This window comes from Muntiacus reevesi, chromosome 13 (genome assembly GCF_963930625.1).
Source record: "Muntiacus reevesi chromosome 13, mMunRee1.1, whole genome shotgun sequence".
NCBI lineage: Eukaryota > Metazoa > Chordata > Mammalia > Artiodactyla > Cervidae > Muntiacus > Muntiacus reevesi.
In genome coordinates this window covers 65,289,379-65,313,001 of record NC_089261.1, presented here as the reverse complement: position 1 = coordinate 65,313,001, position 23,623 = coordinate 65,289,379, and the positions used below count along the sequence as shown (strand labels likewise).

The following is a 23,623-nucleotide window of genomic DNA, read 5'->3' as shown; positions in this document are numbered from 1 at the left end:
CTTATGCATATCTTGTAAATTTGCGTAACAGCTTGGGCTCAGCGCTTTTCTGACCGTGCACCACTGTGATGGATGCGGCAGAAGGCCCTGGCTCGAGTCAGTAATAAACTTCCCATTTTTTGCGAGTTGCATTGTCTTGGAAGCCTTCTCTCTTCCCGCTCGGGGATTCGGACATCGGGCATAACAAAATACACTAAGCAGTCCATCAGTCCACTTTTTTTTTGGCTGTGCTGTGTCTTTGTTGCTGCATGTGGGCTCTCTCTAGTCGCAGAACAGGGGCTCCTCATCGCAGTGGCTTCTTCTCTCTTCCAGAGCATGGCTCCAGGGCATGCGGGCTTCAGCAGTGTGCCTCACAGGCTGAGCTGCTCCACACAGCAGGTAGAATCTTCCAGAACAGGGACTGAACCCGAGTCCCAAGCACTGGCAGGAGAATTCTCATCCACTGCACCACCAGGGAGGTCCCTAAGTACTCCATTCTTAACTAGGCGTACCCTCAGGAGAAACCAGAACCTAGCCTGCTTGGGTATAACCAGCAGCTAACAGACCTGAGCAGGGAACAGCCACACCCAGCACATTCCAGCTATTCTGTGCCACCTAAGCAGAGGAGAGAAAAACTGAGAAACACTTGAGAATTTCACAATCCAGAGGCACAGGCTCACTAAAAGACTGGCACCTAATCATAGGATATACAATGCTCCCCTCCTCCTAGGACCCTTCATGGCCCACATTTATAGCAGGTCCTTTTACCTGATACATCATGTCTGATTAACAAGTAAAAACTACAAGGTCTACAAAAGGCAAAAAACACAATCTGAAGTCACAAAGCAAACATCACAATCAGAAATGGCACAGATGTTGGAATTACCAGACCAGGAACTTAAAACAACTATGAGTAATATGGGCTTCCCTGGTGGCTCAGACGGCTGTAATGGATAAAGCAGACAGCATGCATGAACAGCTGGACAATGCAAACAGAGATGTATAAACACTAAAAAAGAACCAAAAAGAAATGCTAGAGATAAAAATCACTTATAACAGAAATGAAGACTGTTTTTGATAGGTTTACTAGTAGACTTCACAATGACTTTGGAGTAGGCAAATATTTTCTTAGGAAATGGAAAACAAACAATAAGAGAAACACTGATAGTATGGACTTCATCAAAATTAAAAATTTCTTTTCAAAATGACACCATTTAAAAGATGAAAAGATGAGCTACAGATTGGGAGAAAATAGATGCAACGTATGTATCTGAAAGACAACTGGTATTCAAAATAAGCTGTTGTTTAGTTGCTCAGTCATGTTGGATTCTTTTGCGACCTCATGGACCATAGCTCACCAGGCTCCTCTGTCCATGGGATTTCCCAGGCAAGAATACTGGAGTGGGTTGCCATTTCCTTCTTCAGGAGATCTTCCCAACCCAGGGATTGAACCTGAGTCTCCTGCATTGGCAGGCAGATTCCTTACCACTGAGCCACCAGGGAAGCCCCACTTAAAAAATATATATGTCTTATTTAAATAAGTAAAATTCAATAAGAAGACAAACAACCCAAATAAAATATGGACAAAACTTTAACAGGCACCTCACTAAAGAAAACAAATAAACGGTAAGTGCATGGAAGATGTTTAACATCACTAATCATCAAGGAAATACATTTAAAGCCACAAGAGAGACAAGCATACACCCAATGCAAGAGCTGAAGTTCAAAAAGGCTGACAGTACCAAGTACTGGTCAAAGGGTAGTACTGGAACTTGCATACACTGCTGGTGGTTTAGTTGCTAAGTCGTGTCCGACTCCTTGTGACCCCATAGACTCTAGTCTGCCAGGCTCCTCTGTCCACTCTCCAGGCAAGAATATTGGAGTGGGTTGCCATTTCCTTCTCCAATACACTGCTGGAGGAAATGTAAAAAACCACTTCATTTAGCAATTTCTTATGAAATTAAACATACACTTGATCAAATAACTCAGTCATTCTATACCTAAGCATTTACCAGAAAAATAAAAAGAAGCATCCCAAAGAGACTTGTATATGTATATTCATAGCAGGCTTACTTATAAGAGCCCAAAATGAGAAGAAAAAAATGTCCATCAAAAAGGTTAATGGATAAACAAATTATACTTATAGTGGAATATTTCTCAGCAATAAAAATGAGTGAATTACTGATGTATGCAATAGCTGTTGTTTAAATCTCAGTATTCTGAGCCAAAAATCCAGACACACAAAAATACATACCAGAACTGTAGAACACAAAATTCTCATTTTTGTAGATGAAGAAGGGCTTCCCAGGCGGCCCAGTGGTAAAGAATCCACCTGCCAGCATAGGAGATACAAGAGATGGGGGTTCAACCTTGGGGCTGGGAAGATCCTCTGGAGAAGGAAAAGGCAGCCCCCTCCAGTGTTTTTGCCTGGAAGATCCCATGGATAGCGGAGCCTGGAGGGCTACAGTCCACAGTGTCACAGAGAGTGGGCCACAACTGAACACCTGAGCACACACAGAGCACATGAAACTAATGCACCAGGACCGAGCAGCTCTCGCCCAGGGGGAGGGTGCACACAGGAGGGCTGGCTGCAAAAGGGCGCGAGAAACTCTTCTGTATCTTGACTGAGGTGACAGTTTCCCCAATCTATACACTTGCCAAAACTCATCCAACTGTGCATTTTAAATGAACACATTTTATCACAGGCAAAGTTTACCTCAATAAAGTCAGCTTTTTATAGGGTGAAATTCCATCCTACCACCTCTAATGGCAGAGGATCTGCTTTTCTTGAAAGCCCCAACTCCACCCCTAGGGAGACCGACCACACCAGTCTGGTGGTGACAGGCGTCTGGTCCTGAATGTAACGCCCACCTACGAGCAAGGACTGACTTGCGGCTCTACGACCCAGCAGCAAATAAAGTTTACCAATTTTCCAAAACTGGTCTTCACGACAAAAATAAACTAGGCCAATACCCTCTCACTACAAAAATGCTGCAGAATCCTAAGTGTTATTTATAGACACATATTCCCTATTTGATCCAGAGTCTGAAATCTCACAAGTATTCTCCTCTAAGTGAATAAAAAATGGCAGAGCACTTAAAAAAAAAAAATCTCTCTGATCCTCAGATTCAGTGTCCCTCATCTTGGAGCTTTTAAAACAGCAACAGAGACAATGAGTGGTTTGCCAAGTTAGACTTTAGCCAAGTATTGAGTCTATATCTCATTCTTCTGGCTGCCCAGTCACAGTCCCCTTCTAATGTTGGGGAAAGCCTCCACATAAGGCTGGGGAAAGGCAGAACTTGCTTCTTATCATATAAAAGCTCAAAATACCTGATAATCAAGCAAATATCTACAGCCAGATTACTTGAGTTCAATCCCTAGCTCCTCCACATATTATGTAAACTTCATAAAAGTCCCAAAGTTCCTAAAATTCTCTTTCCTCATCAGTAAAATATTTTGTTGTAGGGCTAAAATGAAATATATATAAAGTAGTTAGAGGAGTATCTGGCATATAGTAAGTTCTACATAAGCTGCATTATTATTACTCGTGCCCCAAGCTCTGGGGCAGCTGCCCTGTGACCTGGGAGCTATGAAGGCACTTGCCCAGACCTGAGATCAGAAACGAGCGACAGCAGAGGAACGATAAGAACTCACGTGGGGCAGCAGTAACTGATGAGAGCAACCTGGCGCGCAGGGGGCAGCGCCAGTTACCCCAGCGAGCGCCCGGAGTCCCGGCAGTGTCAGCTGCCAAGCCCGGGGCTAAGCCAGGGCAGCACAGTGCCCGCGCTGAGGCTGTGCTGAACCAGGCCTGGGGCGTGCTCCCAGACACAGAACCTGGGTTCTGGTTTTCCAACCTTCTTGTAAGTTACCTCAGATCCTCTTAGTAAATGTCTTCTGTGTAAGTGACCTGGAATTGGTTCCATCTGCTTGCAACATAAGACACTGACAGCTGCACTACAAGAAGTGGACAAAACGGAAAAAAGTCTTAGGATATCCTTACGAGTGCTTCTGAATATCAATGATCACTATGAAATGCTCTAGAAACCTTTCAGAATGTTAGTGAATGAACTACCCATGAAACCTGTTTGATAGCTTCATGGTTCCCTAATTTGCCATTAACAACTGAATGCTGACCTTTATTAACTGCCTTCTATCGATCTATGCCAGGTGCCATGCTAATAAGCACATTACCTGAAATAGTTCCTTTTACATTTACAACTGCCCTGTGAAGTAGTTAATGTTGCTTACTCAGTCGTGACCGACTCTTTGAGACCCTATGGACTGTAGTCCTCTAGGCCTTGTTCATGGGATTCTCCGGGCAAGAATACTGGATTCAGTAGCCATCTCCTTCTCCAGGAGGTCTTCCTGACCCAGGGACTGAACCCAGGTCTCCTGCATTGCAGGAGGATTCTTTACTGTCTGAGCTACAAGGGAAGTCCGTGAGGCAGATAAGATTTTCCCAATTTAACAGTTAAGAAAACTGAGGACTACGATAGTTAAAGGATTTAAATAATTTAAATAATGTATCTTCTTGCAAATGGAGCCCTACAATGTAAACAATGAGTACTTACTATGTGTCAGGTACTGTTCTGTTTTTTCACATATTAACTGATTTAATTCTAATTGCTCAATGTGCATTGTCTCCTTCAAAACCCACAAAACTCTCAAACTTTTACGGGTAAGAAAACAGATTAACAAATCTGCTCAATGACATGCAGCTACCAAGTGAGGAAATGGGATTCAAATCTGGCACACTGGCTTCAAGAGGCCTTATTTTTAACCTCAACATTATACAGTCTCTCGAAAGTGATGAAAACACATCAACGGGTCATGCCAGTCAATATATATGCTTTCAGACATTTGTGAGTCAAACGTACTGTTTGCTTGATGCTGACCACTTGTACTGCTGTTTTCTCTATTTCCATATCATCCTACACTGTTAGAGTAGCATTTGTCTTAATCTGAGCCTTCACTTTCAACAACTCAAGACTGAAGCATCAGCTTCCAATTATATCATTAGTGCTCTCTTTTGCTAATACCAGAGCCCCACGGACAGTTGCATCTAGGACTTCCTACTCCTAGTTGTGGAAGGCTGCAGAATTAAATTAGGATGTCTAGGAATCACGAGCTTCAAGATATGGACTAAGCCTCTTACTGCAAATAGCATCAGCTGCCAGAAAATATGGATGTTATTACTGATCCTGATAACTCCACCGTTAGTAACTTGGGTCAATTTTAGTACCCATCCCCACCTCTAGAGACATTTCTGTGTGTCAGAGCTGGGGATGGTGTGCTACTGGCATCTTGACAATACAGGGCAGGAATGTTGCCAGAGGATAATGTCCCACAATAAAAAAACCATATCATGAAATATGTCATATTGGTTAGGCTAAAAAATCCTGTAAATAGCCTGATGCTACATAGTGCTTCTTATAATAGCAGGACTTATTGGTCTAATACATACTCACTTTATCAAATTACCCATGACATCTTTCACAGAAGTAGAACAAATAATCCTAAAATTATATTGAACCAGAATTGCCAGAGCAATTCTAAGGAAAAAAACAAAGCTGGAGACATAACCTTTCCAGACTTCAGACAATACTACAAAGTTACAGTAATCAAAACAGTGTGGTATTGGGGGGAAAAAAACAAAACAGATCTATGGATCAATGGAACAGAACAAAGAGCCCAGAAACAAACCCATACACTTACAGTCAATTAATCTTTAACAAAGGAGGCAAAAATACACAATGGGGAAAAGACAGTCTCTTCAGCAAATGGTACTGGGAAAGTTGGACAACCTCAGGTAAATCAATGATGTTGAAACACACCCTCACACCACACACAAAATAAACTCAAAATGGCTTAAAGCAGTGGTCCCCAACCTTTTTGGCACCAGGGACTAATTTCACGGAAGACAATTTTTCCAGGGACCAGGCATGAGGGGGATGGTTTGGGGATAATTCAAGCACACTACATTTATTGTGCACTTTATATCTAATCTAAGGACACTGATCTGACAGGAGGTACTGGTCTGCAGTCTGGAAGCTGGGACCCCTGGCTTAAAGACTTAAAATATAAAACATGACACCATGGAACTCCTAGAAGAAAACATAGGCAAAATGTTTTCTGCCATAAATTGTACAGACAAGTTTTTAGGTCAGTATCCAAAGGCAAAAGAAACAAAAGCAAAAATAAACAAATGGGACCTAATTAAAATAAGCTTTCACACAGCAAAAGAAACCACACACAAAAGGAAAAGACAACCTGTGAACTGGGAGAAAATATTGGCAAATGATGTGATTGATAAGGGTTTCAAACAGCTCATACAACTCAATAACCAAACAAACAAACAACCCAATCAAAAAATGGGGAGACACTTAAGTAGACACTTTTCCAAAGAAGACATACAGATGGCTAACAGGCACATGAAAAGATGCTAAGCATTGCTAATCACTAGAGAAATGCAAATCAAAAGCAGAAGGTAGCACCTCACACCAGTCAGAATGGTCATCAAGTGTACAAACAGGTGCTGGAGACAGCATGAAGGAGAGAGAGCCCTCCTGCACGGCTGGTGGGACTGACGCTGGTGCAGTCACCATGGAAAACAGTACGAGTGTGTGCACGCTAAGTTGCTTCCGTCATGTCTGACTCTGCGACTCTATGGACTGTAACCCGCCAGGCTCCTCTGTCTATGGGATTCTCCAGGCAAGAGTACTGGAGTGGGTTGCCATGCCCTCCTCCAGGGGACCTTCCCGACCCAGGGATCGAATCTGCATCTCTCACGTCTCCTGCACTGGCAGGCGGATTCTTTATCACTAGCACCAGATCATTTCAAAAACTAGAAACAGAACTGCCATATGACCCAGCAACCCCACTCCTGGGCACATATCTGGAGAAAACTAATTCAAAAAGATACATGCATCCCAAATGCTCACAGCAGCACTACCTACAACAGCCAAGGCATGGAAGCAACCTAAATGTCCATCAACAGATGAATGGGCAAAGACGACGTGGTGCATGTGTGTACACACACACACACACACAATGGGATACTCGCAGCCAGAGAAAAGGATGAAATAACGCCTTAGCAGCAACATGGACAGACCTAGAGAGAGTCATACTGAGTGAGTCAGGCAGAGAAAAACAAGTACTATAAGATATCACTTACATGTGGAATCTAAAATACAACACGAATGTACTTACAAAAAAATAAGCAAATTCAAGACGTAGGAAACAAACTTACGGTTATCAAAGGGGAAAGGGGGCGGGAGAGGATAAATGAGGAGTTTGTATTAGCAGATACAAACTGCTATGTATAAAATAAATGACAAAGTCCTACTGTATCAGATAGGAAACTGTACTTAGTATCATGTAATAAAAGGAAACCCACTGCAGTATTCTCGTGTGGAGAGTCCCAGGGACAGAGGAGCCTGGCAGGCTACAGTCCATGGGATCACAAGAGTCGGATACGACTTAGCGACTAAACCACTACCACCAATAAATCATTTTGGAAAAAAAATGAAAAAGACTCTGTGTGTATGCATATAACTGGATCACTCTGTTGCACACCGGAAACACAGCATTGTGAATCAACTATACTGTGACTTTAAAAACACAACTTTAATGTCATAAACGTGATGCATTTCATAGCATAAGACCAACCACACTGGGGGAGAATAACTCCGCCATGCCCTTTGGTGAAGCCCTTAACACTATCCATCTCCAGCGAACTTTCTCAACACTACGATAGTCATAACATGGCTCACAAAACTGCAGACGGGGCTTCCCTAGTAGCGCATTTGGTTAAGAACCTGCCTGCCAATCAGGAGACCTGGGTTCTGCCCCTGATCTGGGAAGATCCCACATGCTGTGGAACAACCAAGCCTGTGCACGACTCCTGAGGCCAAGCTCCAGAGCCTGAGAGCCATAACCACTGAGCCCGCCTGCCTCAGCTGCCGACGCCGTGCACCCTGGAGCCGGGCTCCGCACCAAGAGAAGCCACCGCAGTGAGGAGCTCATGCGGCACAGCTAGAGAGCCCTCCCAGCAAGCAGGACCCAGCACAGCCAGAAATCAACACAATGGACTAAAAACAACAACAGAAACTGCTGACAGCCTGACCCCTGCCCACTGCCGGTCACCTCTCAGACGCCATCCTCCCCTCACGTCCTCCACCCTGGCCAACTGAACGCCTGCTTGCTCACTCCATCTGCACCCACAGGGTTGGTGCAGTAACTCTTCTCCCTATAAACTGAACCCCCAGTCTACACAGTCTTTTCTGTAGCTGCCGAAGACCAAAACTAAAAGAAAAAGCTCCTGTAATTTTTTTCTCACACTATTTATGTTTTCTGTTCCTGAAAACTATGCCTTGAGTTAACACTGTAAAAGGCCTTACACTTATGACTGTTGATGAGGAGGTGCATTTCTTCCCCAACAGGCAGAGCTGTGTGAGGTGATGGGCTTTGGGGTGCCTGTGGGCAGCCCGTCCGCTGACGGCTGGGTTTCTATTCTTGTCTTGCTTGTCTGGGTGAGGCGTCCAGCGCTGGGCGGTGCTGGGTCTTGGATTCAGGCGGAGGTCTTCGTGGGAGTCTCACCGATTAACACTCCCTGGGGTCAGTTCTCTGGCGTCTAGTGTCCTGGACTCAGTACGCCCACTCCAGCAACTCAGGCCCAACTTCTGGTCAGGGAACCAAGATTCCACAAGCCGTCTGTCACGGCAATAAAGGGGATTAAAGCAAACAAGCTAACACACACACACACACACACACACACACACACACACACACACACACACACACACACACACACACGAAAGCTCCCCAAAAACAACAACAAAAAACCTCCAAAAACACACCAACAACAAGAAATAAAAAATGAAACGCAAACGGTGCAGTCAGACAAATAGAAAGCAAAAACAAAGGAACACACACACACACGAAACCAAAACGTGTGTGACCAAAGAAAAATGAAGACCAAGAAACCAAAGAAAACGAAGGGTGACAGCGCGACTCTGAGCAAAGAAACCAAAACCGGCACCAACCAGTCAGAAACAAAGCAGACCTGAGGAGACGCCCGGCGAGGAAGAAGGCAAAGAAAGCGAGTAACCAAACCACCATGCCGGGAAACAGGAAAGCAAAGCTGCAGAAACGGCCTCCCAGGCTGCTCAGTGGGCAGCGATCCGCCAGGCAAGCAGCACACGTGGGTGTGATCCCTGTGTCGGGAAGCTTCCCGGAGAAGGAACGGCAACCCACTGTAGTGTTCTTGCCTAGGAAACCCCAGGGACAGAGGAGCTTCGGGAGCTACAGTTCACAGGGTTGAGAAGAGCTGGACACAACTCAGCAACTAAACATCAATTTATGATGATGGAAACACTTCACAGAAAACCAAAGATGCAACAATAACAAAAACTCACCCAAAGACTAAAAGACTACCCAAAGACCCAGAGACTTTCTATCTTAATTATATAACAGAAAGCATACTGGGAATAAGTTTCTTGATGTTATCAATGTATTACATTAAGAATAGTAAAACCTAATTTCCATAATGTTTGTTAGAAACAAGATAGAAACTTTCTAGAAAGGATATAAAAGAACTTGTCTTAGCCTTAGTCAAGACTTCTGGAACAATATAAGACCTTACTTCTTTATTTTTTTTTTAATATATTTAACATTGCTGTTTAATCTAATTTGCCACTGAGCAGGTAAAAATAAAGTACAATAATAAGGTTCAAGCTTTTTAACTGTTTCTTGTATCTACCACTTTTAAATGTTATTTGAAAATTCATTATAAAAACACTGTGAAGTATTTCTAATGATCAGTAGGCATTTTGTTCTGCTATCAAGTAGTTATATTTTCTTCTAATTTAAAAGATTAACTTCTTAATCTCAGTCAAACCTAAACAAAACAGCAATGAATAAAGTAAGCAGTGTGGAAAATAAGAAAAAGAAGTCACAAATATTCAACTCTAATTGTTCTAGTTATGCATTCAGACAATGAAGGTCGAAGTGTTTAGTGAACTAATTATGCATGTCAACACAGACCATATTCTGTTCTAAAACCAAAAAGCACAAACGCCTTCTGTGTCACGTGAAATTAGATTCTTTTTTTGCCTACAAAAAGAGAAAGCAACTCTATTAAAATCATAATTCAGTCTTTGAAATTTCCATCTGAAACAGTAAAAATATGACCTTTAAAACATGGTTAGTGTATTTATGGCAAAGTTAATTTAACATGGTTCAAGAGCATTATGTGAATAAGCCCACCCATGATATCTCAAGAGAACTAATTAACACAGCAGGAGACACAGATTTAAGGACTGGCTCTGCCCCTTTTTATAACTGTTCAGAAGTCATTTGTACTTCCCTAGGTTTCAATTTCCTCTATTATAAAACAAGATTCTCAACTTCACCTATACCTCACACAGCTATTAAACAATCAAACGTGAAATAGCTCAGAAAACTAAAAACAGTACATAAAGATGCGGTAGCTCCAGCACACTGATTTTAGCTGAGGACCAACACACACTGGAGTTCCAGCAGCTACTCCTAACTTTGTCACCAGGTGCACCCTAGCTGCATTCCTCTAGAACAGACTCCTATCAAGACAGAGTTGAGATAAGGTTACAAACGCTATTGTCTTGGCCAAGTTCTTTCTTTTTTTCTTTATTCCATCTTGTCATTGTCAATTTCATGGTTTTTAAAAGGGAGATGATCCTACATAAGAATGGATAAAGCAAATGTGGTCAAGTTAAAATAATGATTGAACCTGGATGATGAGTCTATGGGAGTTCATTTACTACTTCACTTTTATTTCACATGTTGCAAATTGTTCTTAACAAACGTTTTAATCTACTAGTATCAACACTTATTTGTCTTATATTTTCCAACCACTTGCTACTTGAATCCTGCATTTCAGATCTCCCAAGCTTCTAATCTTCTGTCAGTCATTCTCATTTTTGGGCCAGGCAAATCTTAGCAGCTAGCTACTGCATTTCCTTCCACTCTTTTCTCACTGACCCTCAGATCCAGCCAGAGTCCTCACCACTATTCCTCAACATACCAATCTTATTTTTGCTCTTGCTGTTTCCTCTTTCTGGAAGGTTCTTACTCCCAGATTTTCACATGCCCCTCCCTCAACTCACTGAGGTATTTGCTGACCCAGGGCCTTTCCTGACCAACTCATGTAAATTAGCATTCATCACTCTTTAGACTCTTATCCTGCTTTATAGCAGTAAAGATTAGTTTACAATAAAATTTCAGTTCAGTCCAGTTGCTCAGTCGTGTCCGACTCTTTGCGACCCTGTGGACTGCAGCACTCCACGCTTCCCTGTCCATCATCAACTCCCGGAGCTTGCTCAATCTCATGCCCATTGAGTCAGTGATGCCATCCAACCATCTCATCCTCTGTCGTCCCCTTCACCTTCTGCCTTCAGTCTTTCCCAGCATCAGGGTCTTTTCTAATGAGTCAGTTCTTCACATCAGGTGGCCAAAGTTTCAGCTTCAGCATCAGTCCTTCCAATGAGTATTCAGGACTGAGTTCCTTTAGGATGGACTGGTTTGATCTCCTTGCTGTCAAGAGTCTTCTCCAACACCACAGTTCAAAAGCACCAATTCTTCGGTGCTTAGCTTTCCTTATGGTCCAACTCTCACATTCATACATGACCACTGGAAAAAACAGCTTTGACTAGATGGACCTTTGTTGTCTATAATTTATGTACATGTTATATATACTTTTAACATGTCTGTCTTCCTCCCCAATATATTTACAACATAAAACCCAACTCCACCTGACCTACACTATCTTAACACCAATTATGCTTCTTCAGATATCCTATTAAATCAAACTTACTCATGCCTCCCTGCACACACGCCTCAGTTTTCTTTCTCGATGACTCTGCCCAGGTAGTGACCATCACCAGTCACATGCTCAGATGCTACCACACACTGTTAAAATAGTTTAAAGACCACCTTCACAGGTATTCCTGGCTGACACTTCCTGAGCTGCTATAATTCTTCATGTGAACCACTCCAAAGGCATTACTATTCTACACTTCATTTTACTTATTTTAAAATTTCCCCTAATAACATGCAGCTTGTGTGTAGGATCTGAACAAATTCACTTTTAGACCTCTGAGTTACTTATGTAAAGAAGGAATGAAAATATTTGTACATATTTTTTTGGGTATTAGAATTAAGTATATGCATTACCGTTACTATATCAAAGGGCAGACAGAAAAGAAGTCATGCAAAAATTCTAAAATACACTAATAAATACCTAATACAATACTCTGCTTTCCCTTTTTTTGTTGTTGGCAAAAACACACCTGTTTTCCCAACCTCCTTGCTTCTGTCTTTATATAATTCTTCCCTACTAAGTTTCTTAAATTGACTCATTTTTCTTTATGTTCAAATCACAGCTCTTTCCTCATTATCGATGTTAAGACCTCCAGGTCTCGGTTGCCACAGTTTGTTTCCACGTCTGTTGTGATCCACACAGTAATGTCATACAGAACCTAAATGAACCTTAAGTCTCTTCTTATTCAGGGTTGATGTTTTTGGCTCAGTTCAAGATGTTGAGAGCTTTTGCTGTTTGTTTTGCTTTTAAATAAATGAAAACTATAATTCAGGTCATCATATTCTAAGAAACTAGTATCCATATATCATTTACTAATAGAGTGAGGATTAATTCATTCATCAAATTGACCCTCAGTTTGTGCGCCAAGCTCTGCTATGCTTATCCTGAATTACTGAAAAGTTTGATATATAGAACATTTAAGAGTTAATGGTCAAAATACATATAGAGTTATAATACATGAAAAGAAGAATTCTTATAAGCAAATTTGAGCCCTAAAATGTTTTCATCAAGGATATTGAAAAAAGAATATTTAAGTTAGTAGAATTCTAATAAATGAGCAATTTCATAGTCACAAAATATTCCTAAATCTGACTTTAGTTAATTGTAATAAACTCATACCAACCTTTAAAATTTGGGTATAAATTCAGATTATACTCACACACCTGGTTTTTCTGTTTTTCTTCTTTAAGTACAATATTCCCTGGGTATGGCTAAAAATACAGAGAATGCCTAATATAAATTTACACACAAATCTTAACAATTACTTGGCAGTGGATTCCTTCAGATCACTGTCATCCAGCTTTAACTCTCTACTGAGCAGGAAATTTCTAGTTTAGTATCTATCTGGGTGACATTCATGTAGTTGAAACTCACAGTGGTAAACCACAAAAAGAACAGTTTCATTTACAATTATAAGCCCCATCATTGGCTGGGCTGCCAATCCTTCCTGGAGTTCACGGGTGTCAAACTTCTGATCATCTCTCAACAGTACAGATTCAGAGATCTGATCGTAAAAAATAAACAACACGAGTTAAGACACATATGGTATACATAATTCCCTAGGTTCTCAGAACTAAATATAACTACAACACTGCTCTGACAAATGGTAAACACCCAAACTATTTTAAATCACAAAGAATTCCAAATCCCTCACAGATAATACATGTTCTGCCATCCAGAGCTCATCTTTGACTTTTGAGCTAAAAGTAAATTATCTACCTCTAAATCCTACATTAAAGCTGGCCACACAGACTCAATGTCTTGGGATGATGATGAAACATTATGCCTAGCACTGCCACCTACACAGACAGCAAACTGATTTTTTAACACTGCAGCTGGAGTCGGAAGAACCCATGTTATGCTCCAGACTTGCCCATTACCCGAAGTCAGCTACTACCTCTCTGAAAGTTAGAATATGTTCAAGAAATAAATGAGGGAAACAACGACTGCTCTTCTTACCTAATTGGATTATATCAAATCAGTCTAAGGGGCAAGGTGGAAAAATACGAAAGTTCTACTCTGTAAATCTTTTAACCACTATAAATTTGAGAGCTCTTACTAGGATTAGATGTTCAAAGAAATATCTGATTACTTGAATTCCATATGATTAATTTCTTAATACCTCTGTATTCTAATGAGCTAGAACAGTGGTTTTGAGGTGATACAGAATCACCTGTAGAATTAAAAAACAACAACAACAAAAACATACACATAGCCCAGTATCTAGCACTACAGACTCAGATTTAGTGAGTCTGAGGTAAAGTCCAGAACTCAGTATTTTTTTAAACGTTACACTTAGATTCTGATGTATAATTAACCAGAGACAATACAGGATCAGATGAGCGCAAATGTGAACCAATTACTACTATTAATTCAATAGAAACTTCGCTGTATGTTTAAATTTAAAACTATAGTTTGACTAGATTTTTATTTCATCTTTATGGGACAGGTCTATTGTAGAATTTCATATGCCCAAAGGCAAATGATAACTGACTTACAATTATGAAGAAATGGCTCTCTTTCTTCCCACGACTTTCCTGTGTCTATGTGTGTAGAAGAGTTTATTTAGAATGGCACATGGTTAGACAAACTAACTCAGTTTGGACAGTCTAAACTTGATTGATACAGGTTGACTTTAAAAAACAATATAAATATCACCCAATCACCTCAGAACTAGACTTGACGACTTCTGTGGCTTGTTTAGATGTATCAAGAGTTGAAGTACCATTGCTGCAGTCAGACATACCTAAAAGTAAAATGTGTTAAGCACACATTAAATAATTTAGTTAAGAGGGCTGTATCACTTCACCGATATTCTTACAAACATTCCACAATATAAATTATTTATTTGCAGTCAGAATTTGCTTTGCAAAACTATCTACAATCATATGAGTATCTATTGATTGTAACAGGTGATTCTAAAAACAAACAAAAATTTAGGAAAAGTTTTTATGCAAAATGTAAAAATACATACTTCAATGACTAAAAAATAATTTCAATTAATCCTTTTAGAAATGAAACAAGTCAAAAGACCAGTGTGTCCACCTGATTTGACAGATGAAAAATCTGACATCCAAAGATGTCAAGATATCCAAAGATGAAGCCAGAATATTATTTACTTATGGCCTACATAAAATCAAAGTTTCAGATTAGAACTCAGACATGTTCCAGTTCCCTGGCCAGTGCTCTTTAATACTGTAACACAACTGCTCACTGTCAAAATCAAACACTAAAATCAGACTTCATTCAATACAACTTTAAGAGGCTATTTCTGCTTCTAACTTATTCTTCAACATTAGAGAAGGCCAACTATAAATAAAGAATTAAAATTCAGCAGTGGCCACAGGACTAGGAAAAAAATCACTTTTAATTCCAATCTCAAAGACAGGCAATGCCAAGGGATGTTCAAACTACCATACGCTCACACTCATTTCATATGCTAGCAAGATTATGCTCAAAACCCTTCAAGCTAGGCTTCAGCAGTATGGGAACAGAGACCTTCCAGATGTAAATGTGGATTTAGAAAAGGCAGAGGAACCAGAGATCAACTGCCAACATCCGTTAGGGAGAGAAAGCAGGAGAATTTCAGAAAAAACATCTACTTCTGCTTCAGTGACTACACTAAAGCCTTTGATTGTGAGGATTACAACAAAGTGGAAAATTCTTAAAGAGATGGGAATACCAGACCACCTCACCTGTCTCCTGAGAAACCTGTCTGCAGGTCAAGAAGTAACAGTTAGAACTGGACATGGAACAATGGACTAGTTCAAAATTGGGAAAAAAGTACAACAAGGCTATATATGGTCGCCCTACTTACTTAACATACATGCAGAGTACATCCTGTGAAATACTGGGCTGGATGAAGCACAAGCTGGAATCAAGATTGCTGGGAGAAATACCAACAACCTCAGATATGCCAGAGGACCCCACTCATGGCAGAAAGTAAAGAGGAACTAAAAAACCTCGTGATGAAGGTGAAAGAAGAGAGCGAAAAAGCTAGCTTAAAACCCAACTAAAGATATGGCATCTGGTCCCATCACTTCATGGCAAACAGATGGGGAAACAATGGAATTTTGGGGGCTCCAAAATCACTGCACATGGTAACTGCAGTCATGAAATTAAAAGATGCTTGCTCCTTGGAAGAAAAGCCATGACAAAGTTAGATAGCATATTAAAAAGCAGAGACACCACTTTGCTGACAGAGGTCTGCACAGTCAAGGCTATGGTTTTTCCAGTAGTCATATATGGATACAAGAGCTGGACCATAAAGAAGGCTGAGCACCGAAGAATAAATGCTTTTGAACTGTAGTGCTGTAGAAGACTCTTGAGAGTCCCATGGACAGCAAGGAGATCAAACCAGTCAATCCTAAAGGAAATCAACCTTGAATATTCATTGGAAGGACTGATGCTGAAGCTCCAAGACTTTGGCCACCGGACGTGAAGAGCTGACTCACTGGAAAAGACCCTGATGCTGGGAAAGATCAAGGGCAAGAGAAGAAGGGGGCAACAGACAACAAAATGGATGGATGACATCACTGACTCAATGGACATGAGTTTGAACAAACTTCAGGAGATAGTGAAGGACAGGGAAGCCTGATGTGCTGCAGTTCATGGGGTCTCAAACAGTCAGACACAACTTAGTTACTGAACAACAACAATAAGGAGATAGAAAAGTAAAATCTAATTCAAGCTAAAAGAGTAGTCAGTCCTCCATATCTGCAGGTTCAAACAAAAATTGAAAATATTTTTAAAAAAAGGAAAAAAAGCCTTCGCAAAGTTCCAAAAAGCAAAACTTGAATTTGCCATACACCAGCAATTATTTACATAGCATTTACATTTGCATTACATTATATACTACAAATGTGTACATATCATATACATATGTACATATTAAATACATATTAGAAGCCTGGCATGCTGCAGTTCATGGGGTCACAAAGAGTCAGACACGACTTAGCGGCTGAACAATAACAACATATTATAGGTAATTTAGAGATGATTTAAAGTATATGGGAGTATGTCCATAAGTTAGATGCAAATACTGTACCATTTTATACAAGGGCCTTCTTCTCTGAGAGTGTAAAAGAACCAGCGCCCCACAGATACCAAGGGTGACCGCACTCTGAATCTAATCAAGGAGACAGATAAATAAGCACAAAACACCACATCGGGTACTACAATACAGAGAAACAGAGAAACAAAAAAACTCATGAAACACAACGGAGGGAACAATTTTTGTTTTGTGCATGCTCACTCACTCAGTCATATCTGACTCTTTATGACCCTGTGGACTGCAGTCCTCCAGTCTCCTATGTCCATGGGGTTTCCCAGGTAAGAATACCAGAGTGGGTTGCCATTTCCTTCTCTAAACAATTTTACTGCTTGCCAAGTGAATCCAGTACCACATTAAGAAAATAATACAACATGAACAAGTGGGATTTATCCCAGGAATGTAAGATTGTTCAATTAAGAAAATCTTCTAATATATAATATATTCATTAATCTAAGCTGAAAAACATGGTTTTCTATACAGATGAGAAATCTACTGACAGAATTCAACACCCATTCACAATTCAATAATCAAGGAAGACAATAATTAAGGGAGACATCTTCAACATGGTTGTAGGCTTTAATCCTACAACCATTATCTTATTTAATAAATAACAGAGGCATTTCCATTAAGAACAGGAACAAGGCAAAAACCCACCATCTCTGCTACTATTCAATACCAAACTAGAGGTATTAGCCAATCCAAGGAGATAAGAAAAATCAATTATAAGAATAGGTAAAGAAATAAACATTTCTTTTTGCAGATCATATAATAGTACACCTGAAAAAAATCCAAAAAATCAATGCTAAAACTAAGTAAAAAATAGAAGAATTTAGTGAAAAAGCAGGATATAAAATTAACATACAAAAGGAGTTTGAGATTAACATATATACACCACTATATATAAAACAGATAATTTTTGAAATAATATTGAAAAGTAATAATCAGAGGACATAATGGCAGAGAAAAATCCTATTTACAATAACAAAGAAGATTAAATAATTTAGGAATAAATTAAACAATGTATAAAATTTATATGAAAAAATGTTTACATGTAACAGATAAGACCCTAAAGACTGCGCAAACAAAAGGATGTACCGTATTCTTAGCTATGAGGATGCTGTATGTGAACACATGCTCAGTCACTTCAGTCGTGTCTGACTCTTTGCGACCCCATGGACTGCAGCCCTCCAGGCTCCTCTGTCCATGGGATTTTCCTAGCGGGAATACTGGAGTGGGTTGCTATGTCCTTCTCCAGGGAATCTTCCTGACCCAGGGATTGAACCCACATCTTCAGGCAGATTCTTTACCACTGAGCTACCAGGGAAGCCCATGATGATATTAAAAGAAGTCATTTCTTCCTTACTTAATTTACAAATTCAATGCAATACAAGAAAAATATATAACAAGCTAAATTATACAGTTAGACAAGTTACACTGCAGTTGATATGGAAAAATCAAACATGCAATAATAGCCAGGAAAACAATGAAAAAGGAAAATCACAAGAGGACTAAATTTGTCAGACATTAAAACATACCATAAAGCATCTATAATTAAAGTAGTATGGCAGCAGCACAAGAATAAACAAAGAGACCAGAATGAAAAGCCAAATTAGACCATATAGACACACAAAAATTTAATATACAACAAAGGTGACATCTTAAATCACTTAATTACAAATGGACTTCCCAATAAATAATACCAGGAAAATTAGGTAGCCATTTGTAAAAATACAAAATTAGATCCATATCTCACACCATACACAAGAATAAACTCCAAATGAATTAGGAATCTAGATATAAAAAAAATGAAAACTCAAATTGCTAAAAGGAAACATACATGAGTTGTACTCTAAATTTTCTAATTCTAAGAATCTAGACACAATTTTAAAAATTGAAAAATTTGACTAAGAATTTTAAAACGAAGTAACATAAGGGTTAAAAAGACAAAAGACAACTGAAAAACTAGGGAAATACTTATAACATATGCTACAGTAGGTCAATAGTCCTAACATAAAGAACTCTTAGAAACAAAGGGAAGAAAACAAAAAACCAGAAAGCAGGAAAAAGACATGAACAGACAATTCACAAAGAAAGACTAAAATAGCCTCTAAAATATAAAAAATGATCAAATTCACTCATGTTAGAGAAATTCAGGTTAAAACAACACTGAGATACCATTTCTCATCTATTAGATAAGCAAAATTTTTTAAATAACAAAACATTCTGTTACTAAGGATGGAACACTGCTGATGGGAATACAAATTTGTACATTCATTCTGGAGGGAACTTTGGTAACGCCTAACAAAATCACACAAGCACTTAGTTTTGAATCCAGCAATCCATTTCTAGGAATACATCCTGGGACTACATCATCAGCAATATAAAACTACATACACATTGCCGCATTCTTCATAAATGTAAAGTGTTGGGGAAAGGGTACCTAAATGTCTACACATAGGAAAGTGACTGACTGACCTATGACACACCCAGACAATGGAGTACTGCACAACTGCTGAGAAAAGTGAAGATCCCTATGGTATGCAGTAATTTCCAAGACACAGCGATAAGTCAAAGAAGCAAAGTTCAAAAGTACCTACAGACATGCTATCTCAGTGTAAGAACAGAAAGGATACATGGAAATACATGCTTCTGTTCACTGGGACAAAAATGCAATAAACCAGAAACCACGGAGGCAGGTTACCTACAGGGTGGGAAAGGAGCAGGGAAAACGAGGAAATGGCAACAGGGCAGCAGGAATAAGGAATGAGTGACACTTCTTTGAATATTTAGTTTTAAATAACTCTGACTCTTAGAACCATCGTAATTTTGAGAGGAATTCAAATGGCATAAAATCATAACAAATGCAACCAACTGCATTAAAAAAGAATAGCCCAGGAAACAGAAGGCGAAATGAGGCTGGGCAAAGGGGGAAGGAGGAGGAGAAAGCGAAGATGGGGAGGGGAAGAATGCGGGCGGAGAGAGAGGAGAGAAGAGGAGGAGGAGAGAACCTCCTGCCCGGACACCACGAGGCTGAAGGCAAAGAGTGGCATACACACCCTGCTAACGCAGCATGTCTCACAGGGGTACAGGTTAGCAATTCTTAAAGTGCTTTCTGTGTGTAACAGGGCAGAACATGTGAACAGAAGGTAGGTGCTGAAAGCTTACGTTTCTCACTGATGGAGAAAAAGTTACAAAGAAAGGAGAAACGCTAAATAAGCACTGCTGTACTGGACTGGACATCGTTGTCAGTAGGTTTTTAAGACGTACACATGTGTGTATATGCTACACACACAGGCACGCATGCACTGGTCTCCTACCTTTGTCCCGACAGGACCTAGGCAGCAGGGATGCCCAGGAACAGCGAGGACTCTGGTGCTCAGACCGTCCTCCCCGAACACTGCTATCCAATAAAAGGAACCACCGTTCTGAAGGCGAAGCGGACGACTCTAAGACGGGTAAGGAAAAGACAAGGGGAGCCTGGGACATTTGCTGGTGTCAGAAATAAGAAAAAATTCAGTAAAAGAAGCGGACTTGCCAAAAGAAGAGAGGACCAACCTGAAGGAGTTCCTAATGGCCACTGCTGGGACATCTTGAGCAACAAAGCAAATGATGATAGTACTAGATTTGAACTCATACAATAAAACAAACATTAAGGAGTCCACACTGATATAAACAAGTAATCAAATATAAACGGGGTAAAGCGACAAGTCCTCACACGAGAATTTCCATTAATAAGCACAGAAAAGGGAAAACCAGAAATCCCCACGAGGCAAACATCACAGTATTAAGTGTTGCAGATGGATGCTAAAAGGGCAAGAGTTTGAGGAGAAACAGAATTTACATAATCTGCAAGTATCTCCTATAACTACTCAACTGAAAAAAGAACGACAGTAAATGCAGAACTCTTAGTTCACAGTGAAGAAACTCAGATCTCTCTCAAAGTGATTAAGTAATCACCAGTAGTAAGGCATACCAAGAGCATAATCCCTGAGATGCTGTGCTGAGAAGGACAACATCATTTTTGCAGTATTTGTCCCCCTGATGATTAGAACACACTGGACCAACCCAAACTGAGGAACATTCTGGAAAATACTTGGCCAGTACTTTTCAAAAGTGACATGGTCATGAAAGACTAGCAAAGTCTGAGAAATATACATATTGAAAGAGACTTTGGAGAAATGACTAATTTCAATGCGGGTTCCTAGACAGGATCCTGAAACAGAAAAAGGACAGTCAGTTGAAAATTCAGTGAAATTCTAATAATGTCTGTAGTTTAGTTAACAATATTATGTCAATGTTAGTTTCCTATTCTTGACAACTATGTTATGGTTATGTGAGCATTAGGGGAAGAAGGTAAGAAGTACAAGGAAACTACTATTTTTGCAAGTCTAAAATCAGATCAAAATAAGTTTTTTGAGAACAGTAAAGAAGTCTGAGCAAAGTTAGAGGAATTACCCTCAGATAGAGGGAAGAAACCTCTTCCACAGAGGGAAGAGCGAAGGAAGGAACCCACAGAAAAGTGACGCATGGAATGGAACACAGCTGCAAGCTAGGGGAGTCCATTTCTGCTGTCTGCTACTTTCAGGAGTTATCTGCTCCTGTGTATGAACCAGGAGCACCAAATAGGAAAACATATCACTATTATGCAGCTCAAAAGACCAAATGAAGGATCTGAAATGGGGGATAGTTACTGGAATGACCACGCCACGGTTAGAAGTGGGGAACTTTCAGAGGCGGGAGGAGATGGAGACTGAGTTAGCAACTGAGCACGGCCAGGTGAGGAAGTCTCCACAGAAGCCCTCAGCTACGCGGGCTGGAGACACTCTGCGGGGAGCACAGCCACGTCCTGGAATCATCAGTTCAGTTCAGTTCTGTCCAGTTGCTCAGTCGTGTCCGACTTTGTGACCCCACGAATCACAGCACGCTCAGGCCTCCCTGTCCATCAGGAACTCCCGTAGTTAACTCAAACTCATGTCCATCGAGTCGGTGACGCCATCCAACCATCTCATCTTCTGTCGTCCCCTTCTCCTCCCGCCCTCAATCTTTCCCAGCATCAGGGTCTTTTCCAATGAGTCACCTCTTCGCATGAGGTGGCCAAAGTATTGGAGTTTCAGCTTCAACATTAGTCCTTCCAATGAACACCCAGGACTGATCTCCTTTGGGATGGACTGGTTGGATCTCCTTGCAGTCCAAGGGACTCTCAAGGGTCTTCTCCAACACCACAGTTCAAAAGCATCAATTCTTCGGCGCTCAGCTTTCTTCACAGTCCAACTCTCACATCCATACATGACCACTGGAAAAACCATAGCCTTGACCAGATGGACCTTTGCTGGCAAAGTAATGTCTCTGCTTTTTAATATGCTATCTGGGTTGGTCATAACTTTCCTTTCAAGGAGTAAGTGTCTTTTAATTTCATGGCTGCAATCACCATCTGCAGAGATTTTGGAGCCCAAAAAATAAAGTCTGACACTGTTTCCACTGTTTCCCCATCTATTTGCCATTAAGTGATGGGACCAGATGCCATGATCTCAGTTTTCTGAATGTTGAGCTTTAAGCCCACTTTTTCACTCTCCTCTTTCACTTTCATCAAGAGGCTTTTTAGTTCCTTTTCACTTTCTGCCATAAGGGTGGTATCATCTGCATATCTGAGGTTATTGATATTTCTCCCAGCAATCTTGATTCCAGCTTGTGCTTCTTCCAGCCCAGCGTTTCTCATGATGTACTCTGCATATAAGTTAAATAAGCAGGGTGACAATATACAGCTTTGACATATTCCTTTCCCTATTTGGAACCAGTCTGTTGTTCCATGTCCAGTTCTAACTGTTGCTTCCTGACCTGCATACAGGTTTCTCAAGAGGCAGGTCAGGTGGTCTGGTATTCCCATCTCTTTCAGAATTTTCCACAGTTTGTTGCGATCCACACAGTCAAAGGCTTTGGCATAGTCAATAAAGCAGAAATAGATGTTTTTCTGGAACTCTCTTGCTTTTTTGATGATTCAGCGGATGTAAGCAATCTGATCTCTGGTTCCTCTGCCTTTTCTAAAAGCAGCTTGAACATCCGGAAGTTCTCGGTTCATGTATTACTGAAGCCTGGCTTGGAGAATTTTGAGCATTACTTTACTAGCGTGTGAGATGAATCAGGGAACACCCTAACTCACAGGGACAGAAGCTCCTATTCTCAGAATCATTCCAGATCGTGTCCAAAGTGTCACTTCATCTGGCTATCTATCTGTGTCCTTTACCATATCCTTTATTATTAATATATAATAAACTGCTAAGTATAAAAAAAAACCCTTGGCAGATAGGAAAAGGGGGAATCAAATTTCTATGAATTAGAGAGACAGGCACTAAATCTGTGTTTCATTCATATTATTTAAAAGTTCCAACCTTCACATATTTTTAGAAGTTCATTTGTTCATAAGTTTAATAACTGGCAACACAGGGAATGACAAGATTTAAAAATAATGACATTCACTAAACTTACTGTGACAATCACTTCATGATGCATGTAAATCAAATCATTATGCTGTACACCTTAAGCTCATAGAGTGCTTTATGTCAATCATATCTCAAAAAAGCTGGAAAAAAAATAAAACTTAACGATTATGGGGGAAAAAAGTTACTTGTAATATGTGCTGTTTAAGATATATATTTTCTGATCTTTACACGAATTTAAAGTTATCTTTAACAGTGATCTTCAAAATAAAATGATAAATCATTATTTCAAAACTACCA

General features: G+C 40.2%; 1 protein-coding gene across 7 annotated transcripts in view; it reads right to left on the bottom strand.

The window, feature by feature from the left end:
* ARFIP1 (ADP ribosylation factor interacting protein 1) overlaps positions 1 to 23,623 on the bottom strand; it is a 138,410-nt gene that overhangs the window by 103,951 nt on the left and 10,836 nt on the right. For 3 of the 7 annotated variants that reach the window (XM_065904328.1, XM_065904335.1, XM_065904329.1), the window contains exon 2: positions 14,503 to 14,582. The exons of 3 other annotated variants lie outside the window; for them this stretch is intronic. In XM_065904328.1, coding sequence (XP_065760400.1) covers positions 14,503 to 14,580 — 78 coding nt within the window. In that variant the 5' untranslated portion in view covers positions 14,581 to 14,582. Of the gene's footprint in view, positions 1 to 8,378; positions 8,692 to 14,502; positions 14,583 to 23,623 lie in introns of all 7 variants that reach the window. One more of the 7 variants, XM_065904332.1, reaches the window with a different exon arrangement.